Source organism: Hippichthys cyanospilos, chromosome 2 (assembly GCF_059441005.1).
Source record: "Hippichthys cyanospilos isolate Australia breed blue-spotted pipefish chromosome 2, RoL_Hcya_1.0, whole genome shotgun sequence".
NCBI classification, from domain to species: domain Eukaryota; kingdom Metazoa; phylum Chordata; class Actinopteri; order Syngnathiformes; family Syngnathidae; genus Hippichthys; species Hippichthys cyanospilos.
Window position 1 is genome coordinate 18,742,245 of NC_142370.1, and position 10,956 is coordinate 18,753,200.

Consider the following 10,956-nt stretch of genomic DNA (forward strand, 5'->3'; position numbering starts at 1 on the left):
ATCCCCACATAAAATTGCACAGTCAGAAGACCCAGTGAAAAAACCCATGTAAGCCCATGAGGGCTAACACAGGTGTGCCCTTAGAATACGTAGAGGTCAGCGACCTTTAGCATTCAAAGTGCCATTTTGTCCCGTTTCCGGGGATAATACAACACTGGGAGCGAGAACTGAATGAATCAGTTGGGTGTTAGAAGTCAGAGGAGTTACTTACTACTTACTTGTACCACATTATTTTCATTAAAAGAAGCAAGCACGGCGAACCGATGTCCATATTCACAAACGGGGGCATTAAAATGAGATTTTAAACATTTATTTTAAACATTCTTCCACTTTGTATGTTCACTTCCCCATGTTATCTTATTTTGAAATATCTGCTTTTAATCTTGAAGGCTGCGCTGTATTTCCTGCTTAAGTTCATCATTTAGCTCTTATCAGTGTTGACAAAGAAAAGAACTAGCAGACTGTCCCAACATTTGAGTCCAACTTTGCTCACAAACAGGGGCATAAAGATGACATTTATTTTGAGTTATTAAATGCATTTTAAATGCGTTGCAGCATTATTTTCAATAAAAGAAGTGCGCAGAACGAACCAACGTTCGAGTCCATCCTTGTTCACATGCAGGAATATTACTAAAACAGAGAGGATCATGTAAACGTTATGATATCTCCAGGTGATCCAATTAAGAGTGGCAAGGTAAGCACCTGAGTGCTCCGGTTAGAGAACATGGAAAGGTATTCCGTTCGGCTCATTTATTAACTGCGGTCTTTTGGCATATAAACACAATCATAAACTTAGTGGAACACGAGTGCTGCGCAATTTTTGGAATTTATGGCAAAACGAACACGAGTCTCATCGCGAGGAGAAGGATAAACAACTTCCTCCAGCCCATTCACCATTACTGACGCTGTGTTCTCTGGCCGTTCTTAATGTGGGAAATCTGAAACACAGTTAACTTTGCAACAAATATATAACTGACTGATATCACCTGCCTACTGCCCATTGACAGCGGGGAAAGGAATCAGTAAAATAATCTTCATCATCATTTGAACAGAAACGGTTGCTGTCACCGAAGTACAACATACTGTACATACTGTATATGCACTCGGATATGGGAATTTACATGTGTTTTTGGCTGTATTAAAAACATTATTAATGAAAAAAAATATTTTAAAATTACATTTGCTGATACATGCAAGAAACCTTGTTATAATCTCACATACCACCACGTGTACCCTTACCCCTGAGAACCACTGTTTAATTTGCAGCAATAATCATTTACCTAACACAAATGAACTCAGAATGAGCTTTGATTGATGTAAAGTATCAAATCAACAACAACATAAATATATTTGCATTTAAATTAGTACCTCTACTTGGTCTTATGATTTATTCCTGATTGAAGATTACACCTGAGGAGTAAATGAGATGCCACTTGACATGATGTTGCCACTCATTGTTCAGTGTGTTGATGCACAGTGTGTTGACACATTTTTTGCACGAGCTGTATTGTAGAACCGAATCCATTTCCCCCTAGTGTCTCCTGTGGCTGACAATGTGACACACCAAAGCTTTAGATGGTGGACTTGTTATTCTGGAAGGTATTGGTTATAAAGCCCAGTGTGCAACCGTCTGTTCCCTTGTCTTTGAGAGTTATGTAGACATAAAAGCACAGTTGCTGTTCTGCCAAGCGCTGCATGTAAACACCATACTGGCAATGCACCATGTAGTGACTGTAGCACGATTGGAGCAGATGATGGAAATGCACCGCCCAAAAAAAGGGGCAGAGAATTCCCTCATACATGCACATGCACTTAGAACTGGATTATTCAAAGATAAACCATTTTTATCTCAAAAGATGGCAGTTCAAAACCAGTTTCACTTGCACATCATTGCATTTTGTGTCAAGTTCAAAAAAGAATAAAAGGCATTCTATTTCTGAACCACAAAGTCCAATGACAATGCAACAAACATTGAGCTGGTCAGATGCTGATATTGAGAAAACGGAAAGAAGCAAGTTGAAGGTCCAACAAAGATAGAGCAACAGATTCAGAGAGAGGAGGCTGGGTGAGATACAAACGATGTGGATGTGCTTGTTTGTGTGTCACTTTTTTTATTTAAATGACTTTGAATTACATCCATCCATCCATTTTCTTGGACTATGACAGCTGACTGTAGACAGTCGGCGGGGGACAAGCTGAACCGGTTGCCAGCCAATCACAGGGCACACAGAGACGAACAACCATTCGCGCACCCACTCACAACTAAGGACAATATAATATGTTCAATACAGCTTGTATGCATGTTTTTGGAGTGTGGAAAGAAGCCGGAGTGCCTGGAGAAAACCCACACAGGCTCGGGGAGATCATGCAAACTCCATACAGAATGGCCGGAGCAAGGTGGATTTGAACTCGGGTCCCTGAACTGTGAGGTGGACGTGCTGACCACTGTCACACCGAGCCGCTACTTTGAATTACAGATGCACGTAAATTGTCCAGCTTCCGCTAATATGCACACGTTGAGCCCCCCCAATTTTTTAGGTATTTCATGATATTTTATTTATTTATTTTTAATAAAGTAATGAGATTGAAGGTGAGTTGACGTGAATGGAGAGAAATATTCATTGTTCATTATTTTCTACTGAATTCCTAGACACCAACAAAATGTGTTGTTGCTAAGCAGTTAGTAATCACAGTTAGCATCAGCGTACTAGCGATTACCATTTAAGGTCAAAAACACCAACTATTATTTTGTATACTCCTACAATTACACATGTCTTTAAAGTAACTTACAGATGATGCTGCAACAAGTAAATCTAAACGTGGAGCAGCCTGTTTGCTACAATGCGGTCCTGTTAGTCTTATTTTTCTGATAGTGCTTCTTGGCGAGCAGACTGGGCAGGTTTTGTGCTTGACCGCGCACTCTAATTTGAACAACTAAAAAAAAAAACCACCAAGCCTTTATTGATTGCTTGCAGTGACAAGCTATAGTCATGGATAATACATCCCTACTGCTTTTTGGGAACTTTCTTTGCTTCTTTTTCGGATGCGCCAGACGCTAGAATTAACTTTAATGAAAGCCCACTTCTGACGATATCAATGTGTTTTGAACCACACAAAGCTCATCAGTCATTCGGCCCCTTGATGGTGGACCATGACAACAAATGGAGCTTTTGAGTCAAGAGGGTCTTTGCACAAGGGTGATTTCTGTTTAGGAGCTGCAAAAAGTACTGATTTTATGAATAACTGAGTATTCCTTTATTTTTGTCTGTATTTTTTAATTGGAAATTAGCCCAAACTTCTGACGTCCTCAGTTTTTTGGGGAAGTGTTTTTCCCTTGCTGTTATTGCAAAAATGTGTGCATTTACAAGAAAAAAATCTTGCACAAAACAATAGCACTCATGGTCCTGGCGGAGCATCAAGGCAAATTTTCTTGTTTGAATTATTATGTTTTAACTATTCTTCTTGACTAAATTCAATGTACCCGACATGGTCGATGTTTTTCCCAGCCCTAGCATGTTTTTTTTTTTTGGGAGGAGCAACAGTCAGATGTGCATGGCATTTTGAGCAAGGCTTGTTGTCATTGTAAAGCAGTCTTAAATTGACCTCCCTCCACTCTTACCACTTCTGATGCACTGAAAAAAACAAATGATGCAGGATTTCTTTGGTGACATGCCGGTAGATTGTCTCTCTCACACTGAGAAGAAATGTTTTTAATTGTAGTACAGTATCGGTTTGAAATGTACATTAGTGACTCAACTTTTCCAGCACACCTCTTGCCATCATTAAAGTCACATTTAATTGATTTTCCCAGTGGTCATGGCCACTACGTTTCAGGGCACCATGAACGGTAATGAAATGATTAAAGAACACTTGTCTACCTTGAGATAGTGTGAGATTCCCAAACAGCATCTTAGAGGCTTTGTTTATCAAGAAACTGCAGATATTTGAGGTAAAAACTGATGATGGGAGAGTCACTGTCCTGGTTTTGGAGTCATTTGTGTTGTCAGAACCTGATAGGCAAACTGCTGTAGCAGGTTCTTTATGTTCTCTCTCTGCACAATTCAATCTGCTGATTAATTGCCCTCCTCAGCATGAGCGGGCTGGAAGCCGGCAGGGGCCAGCGGGAAACCATCAAACTACATCAATAGGGCTGACTTCCACTTTAAGAGTGACAATCTCTGTTTGCATTATTTCAGTTGACTGTTTGATGGCTCATGATATACAATACTGTATGTTGTTGCATATTGGTTGTTTTGTCCCTAAAATGTTGGAATGGCACATTCTCCTTAAAGCATACAAACTCAGTTTGATTTGAATAACCCTCTTAATCTTTCAAAGATCACCAAAGAATCATACAGAAGTTTTAAGTTTTAAGCCCTTTGAGACTTCGGTGATTTAGGGCTATACAAATAAAATTTGATTGATTGATGATTGAAGTTCATTATTTTTAATTTATTTAAAGTATCAAATTTTGAAAATAAATTATACGCGATGTGGTTTCACAAAATCAGGCGTATATTGGGGAGATTCATTTAGAGTTTTTGACGAAAATATGAATTTTGCACAGAAATTATGAATTTTGGGATTCCTACATAAACAACACCATTAAGTTCTCAACGTTTATTTTCTAGCAGCCAAAAGGTTCTATTTATTTTTTTTTTTTAATCCAACAAGCTAGTGAGAACGTCCCTGTAAAGCTGCCTCGAATGACCGGGAGTTCCTCGTCTCAATTGTCATTCCACAAACGAGTTATGTAAGTGGACGGAGCGATCAAAAATAGTTGAAAATACAATGATATGACCCCCCCAGTATGACATTGAACAAAAGCCACATGAATATTCTACACAGTGCATGTTATGCAGGATACCTGTACATACTCTACATTACCTCGTGGCAGCTCATGTCATCCGAATATCGGCAAATAATCCAAACGTCAGTCCAGGGTCTCTTTCTTTAACGAGTAAACGAGACTTCTTTGAGTGACATGCTTCCCTGCAGATTAAAAAGAGTTCAAATCTTAGATGCTGTCCTTACCTGAAATTAGAATTTACCTTCCAGTGGTAATTCAACACTTCCTGAGACTACTGGATTACATATCTTTTTCCTAATCTATTGGTTGCTATGGAAATCATGACAGATGAATGTGGCAAAACTTTATTCAGGTTTTTCTCAAAACTAGGGATTCCAACTTGGTAACATTCAAATTGCTGTAACTGCATCAATGTTTGAACTACCTCAACATATTATTTAACATTTTAAAGGGAATTAAGTGTAAAATTAGAATATATCAGTATCTCAGTTTTTTTTTTAATCTTTTTTAACTAAGATGTAAGCCTGATTTTTTGGATTAATAAATAAATACAAACAAACTTTATATATATATATATATATATATATATATATATATATATATATATATATATATATATATATATATATATATATATATATATATATATATATATATATATATATATATATATATATATATATATATATATATACACACACACACACACACATATGTTAGTCATACAACACATAGCTTTTTCTTTGTAATCTGAATAAAAAGGAAAATAGATCTTGCCATATTCCAAACAATTCTTCAAACTGGGATGTTACGTAAGAGCCGGTGTGCAAAAGAAATAGCTCGAGCACAATTATGAGAGTGAAATTTTTCCTGAAAAAAAGACTGATGTCAAATTGCACAACACAAATCAGATTTCCGTGTATAACTTTGTCCCTGCGCCCACATTTATCACAGTGTTCTGTTAGAAGGTGTCACATGATTAAAGACAAGAGCTCAACGCCAAAGGTTACAGTTGACAAGTCATGCATTAATGATAAGGACGGTAACAAATGGCAGTAATTAAGACGTCCCATCAATGGCTTGCATCCTAATCCATCGCCTCCCTCGTGAATAAATCACTCGCAAACTTCTGCAATCTGAGTTAGGATTGTCACGTTAGAAATACGACACAAACATACAAACACCCTGTTCCAAAAAAGCAAAGGTAAACGAAAAACATGGCCGGACGTCATCTCATGCTGCGTAAGACAGACGTTCGTCATTGTGCTCATGAGGGTGTGCATCAGCAACTCCTTGTAAACATTCCCGACTCGCTACAGTCAATCTGGCGCACCAGCGTCACAGCCATCTGGCCAGAACACAAAGTGCCCTCGCGGAACACCAGCCAGCGAACAGACGCTGGTGAATACATTTCAAGGAAGGAGTGAGGTCTTCAGCGAACGGCTGAGGGGAAAAAGTCTTATTTCTTGTCCGTGCACAATTACACCAGCGAGGTTATAAACGTGAACGTGTTGTTATTGCTCTCGCTGACAAAGTTGATTTGGCACTGCTCCAGTCTAGCGATATCCCCAAGATCCAACTGGGACAGCAACTGAGTTGGGTCTGTGTTTGTCGTTAAAATCTTCTGCTTCCTTTTGGGCTCCATTACCGAGGGCTTGTCCACTCCCGCCTTCTCGTCCCCGCTGTTGTCGTCACTCTCCTCTTCCTCTGTGATAGAGCAGAGACGAGTGGCGCTCCCGGGGGTGTCGGCGGGTGACCTGTAGTGGCACTGGCCATTGAGCAGCCTCCTCAGGGGCATCAGGGGCACCGCCTCCTCACCCAGCAGTTGCTGCTGGCAGTGGCGGAAGTCACTCTGACGCTTCAGACGTTTAAACTCACTGAAGGCTGAGGTGGCGTGCTGGTAGAGACTTCGTGCGATGGCTGCGGCCTTTTCAGGTTTGCTCACCAAGACAGCATGGCAACGAAGGACGATGGCCATGTTCTTAATCTGGTGCCTGTAGATCCAGGCCAGGATCTTGGGCCGACACGGGTCCGCCGAACAGTAAGTGATCCTGCTCAGAGAGTAAAGATGAAGGGGACCTTTCTTCCCGGATTTGTCAGCGCTCATGCGGATGCCTTGCGGTCCCACTGCCAACCTCATTTTGACGCTCTGGTCCCCGTAGTTGCTCTTCGTCCAGATCTTGGCCACCGCTTCCTGGGTGCAACCTTCGCCCTTAGCAGTGATGGTGACCACACTTCCCAGATAGCGCACATTGTAAACAGGCTCCTCTCTGTTTAGTTCCACCTTCTGCCGTTTGGTATGAAAGATGTTTCCCACCCATTCGAAGGGGCAATCGGGCAGCAGGTCAGGACAGGAGCGCAGCAAAGAAGACAGGATGGACTGATAGGTCAGTCCTGTCCCCAGGCTCTTGGCTTTCATTTTATTGTCCTCCTCAACCAGAACAAACTTATTCCTCCTCCAGGACAGCATGGTGTGGCAGCAGGAGGGGCTCCTCTGCCCCCGCGTTGCCTCTTTTCAGCTCCGGGAACAACGCTGGAGCTTCACTGTCACAGTGAGAGAGAAGTTGCTTCGGAAAGCGCCGAAGACCAACTGAAAGCGAGCAGGCTCTGTCAGTCTGCTCGCCTGCTCGCTCCTCCTTCCCTCGCCTCCTCTTTCCTCTTTCTCCTCTGCTGTTTACATCGTGATGCGCTGAGCCGAGTGTTCAGAGCATGCACACCCCTCCCAGCTTTGTTGTTTGGCTTCCAAATGGATCCCCTCTGAAGCATTACTGAGCTCTCCAGCTCCGCAATGAGGTACAGCTATATTTATGATTCTATAAAACTGAAGCAGTGGACCAATCGCCCACAGGAAGTCTCAAGGGGGGTTAAATGACTGCCGTGTGACTACTGCATCCTACTTGATAGTACAGTAAATGAAACATCATTCTTTGACGAGCACAGAACACATTTGCAAAGTACAGTTGTGTGCAAAATCATCATGTGCAATCATAATGTACACTGCAGTTTCCATATATATATATATATATATATATATATATATATATATATATATATATATATATATATATATATATATGAATTTAAAATGAAATTGACTTTAATTATAGTTATAATTATTATAGTTATGATAGTGATGTGAAGTGATGTTAGGGCCAGCAGAGAAGGCCTTGCTGGCCCACTGACACACATATATATATATATATATATATATATATATATATATATATATATATATATATATATATATATATATATATATATATATATATATATATAAAACTAAGTAAAGTAATTTGAGCAAGTATAAAAGCAGAATAAAAATACAAGTATTAATTGCACATAAACCGTCAGCGTAATATTAACGTGAAAAGGGGAGACAACAAGAAAGTGTATCACATATAAAACTGTCATCAATATTTTTTGTAATGTTGATAATTATTGGGTAATCTACGATCCAGGATTTTTTTGTTTTTAATATTTAAAAAAAAAAATAGATAGTGTTTGCACACTTTGTATTCAATTAATTTAGTTATGAAATCTATAACTCTGTTTGTTACAGACATTCTATTCTGTGGTGGCTCTAGTCTAGAGCGGAGATAATTTTCTTGTAATTTATAGATAGTATAATTGCTTGATTGCGGGCAGGACTGGTTAGCACATCTGCTTCACAATTCAGAGGTCCTGGGTTCAATTTCAGCTCTCCCCAGCCCTCCTGTGTGGAGGTTGCATGTGCTCCCCGAGGTTGCGTGGGTCTTCTCCGGGCACTTTGGTCTTGCATGGTACATGCATGGTAGTTGTATTGGACACTTCAATTTGCCCTTAGGTGTGTTTGTCAGTGTGAATGGTTGTTTGTCTCGGTTGGCCTCTGTGATTGGTTGGCGACAAGTTCAGTATGTCCCCCACTGCCCGGAGAAGGCTGGCATAGGCACCAGCAAGGAAGCCAAACTAGTGAGGATAAGTGGATGGATGGATGGATGGATGGATGGATGGATGGATGGATGGATGATGGATGGATGGATGGATGGATGGATGGATGGATGGATGGATGGATGGATGGATGGATGGATGATGGATGGATGGATGGATGGATGGATATGATGTTCATAATAATTCAGAGGGATTACTTTACAGTGCTGTCATGGAGTCGGTGCTGCCGTTGTTAACTCTGCTTTCAAGCAAAGGCGGCATCATTGAGTCAGAATGTTCATCACACAACAGTGCGAAGTAATCAATGAAAGGGGCCTTGTGAGAGTGCCCCAGCTCTGGGAAGGCAGATTAATCTTAAGCATGAGAGTGATGTGAGACAGCGAGGCGCACAGCTACGTGCAAGAGAGGTGATGATAAACAAAACAAATGTATTCCACAATGAAAGATCCCCACAGCAAGGTCTGGGATATTTTAGCTGAGATGAATTGTTATGAGATGAGGATGAATTATGAACACCGCTGGAAGGAAACCAATATATATATTTTTTTGCTTTCTCGTTCTGTTTACAGTATAAAGAGGAGACTGACGTCTGCAGCATCATAACTCATTCACAATCAGTGTGGTTCTTTCTCCATTATCAGGAAAGTGCTGTACTACATTGAGCGATTAAGTGAGTTTGTAAGGTCAAATAAGAAGAAGAGCCATCAATTAGCCAACACTAATGAGGACTGAGTATGCATGAGTGCATCAAAGAGGAAATTGCACATAATACCGAAAGATAAAAAGCAATTTCATCGTTGGGTAAAATGGCTATACTCACATTGATTCTTTAGTGGTGGTTATTTTAGGTTTGTAAAAAAATAAACCTGTGAGGGGAAAAAAAGGTAAAAAAATAAAAATAAATAAAATTTCGTATACATTTTGTGTTGTATGGGTGTGAAGGAAATCATATATTAAGTTGTTATCATTATGTTCTTATTTCTTGTCTAGAATAGTGTGCATTGCTATCCATGTGTGCAGTCCTAGTTCATCTGGCCCAAGTCCTTAGATAAAGCTGTAGACGCAGGAAAGTGTGAGCTGGGACCTTGGCCCAGCTGTCCGTGGCGCCCGACTGGCTCTTTTTGTTTTGTCTTGTATTGTGCAATTCTTTGCTGAATAAATAAAAACCAGGCAGGGGCGCTTGAGCAGTTGAATTAGTGCTGGGAATGCACAAGTTCGTTCGCCAAAGCTTTTTCCCTGTGCCATGGTATAGAAAAGTCAATCTTGGCTGGTCTGAGTTACTCTTTTTGCTGCTTAGCAGCTAGGCTTGTCCTAGTCTTCTTTTAGAGATTTCCCTGACAATGGGACAATGAAGACCAATTCAAATTGCTAGTACAATGTATAATGTGTGGCATAAATCAATGTTCGTCAGGATTAACAACAATAGTCAAAAATTCGATCTTCCACAACCATTTAAAACATACATCCCCATTATATGTTCATTATCCCTCATTATGAGTTTACCATAGTAATACTGTAACTACTACTGTACTACTCTGTGAATTGTACAGTAGTTGCATTTCCTTTCGCCTCACCCTGTGTGAGCTATAATACAACATTAATTTATCCGAATCAGACAAAAACAGAAAAAGGCCTGAAGGTGTTTCACATTTCTTCCTGTCAGAAGGATTCTCAACGGTCTAATATCCACGTTTTGATGATCATGTCACTCAGTTAGCCAGGGCACATATAAGAGCTGTGCATCAAACAGCATGCATTCTTTGTAAAGTTATTCATAAAATCGACTTTGCATTTTGTTTTACTCAAAACGGTCGTTTCATAAAAATTATAGCATTTTTTTTATTATTTATTTATTTTTTTCAGAATTCAAGTGGGTGTCTATGGATTTTTGACGCATAGTAGTTAACGTGAATGCCCAACGCTCAACACTCGCTGCTACAGAAAACAACACTGACATCTTTTGGTCAAAAGGACGGAGTGCATGCAGAAGGTTGCCAGATATATTTTCACAAGGCATTTTTTCCGTTTATATTGTAACTCTTGATCGCTTTTTTTTTCTGGCAAACGCGCATCGTTAGGTATGAATATTGTTCGCTGCATATTTATTTAGCAAAAATTAAGATACATTTAACATTTCAAATAATTGTCCAACTTATTTCAATGTACCGTATGACTGAAAAACGAAACAAATATCTGGCAACGCAATGGCGTCACCGATA

General features: G+C 40.0%; 1 protein-coding gene across 1 annotated transcript; it reads right to left on the reverse strand.

The window, feature by feature from the left end:
• Positions 1–5,494: 5,494 nt before the first annotated feature.
• On the reverse strand, positions 5,495–7,534 carry fam43b (family with sequence similarity 43 member B). Its single transcript, XM_088407889.1, has one exon. It carries the CDS (start codon positions 7,278–7,280, stop codon positions 6,291–6,293), a length of 990 nt encoding a protein of 329 aa, XP_088264015.1. The 5' UTR covers positions 7,281–7,534; the 3' UTR covers positions 5,495–6,290.
• Positions 7,535–10,956: the final 3,422 nt, after the last annotated feature.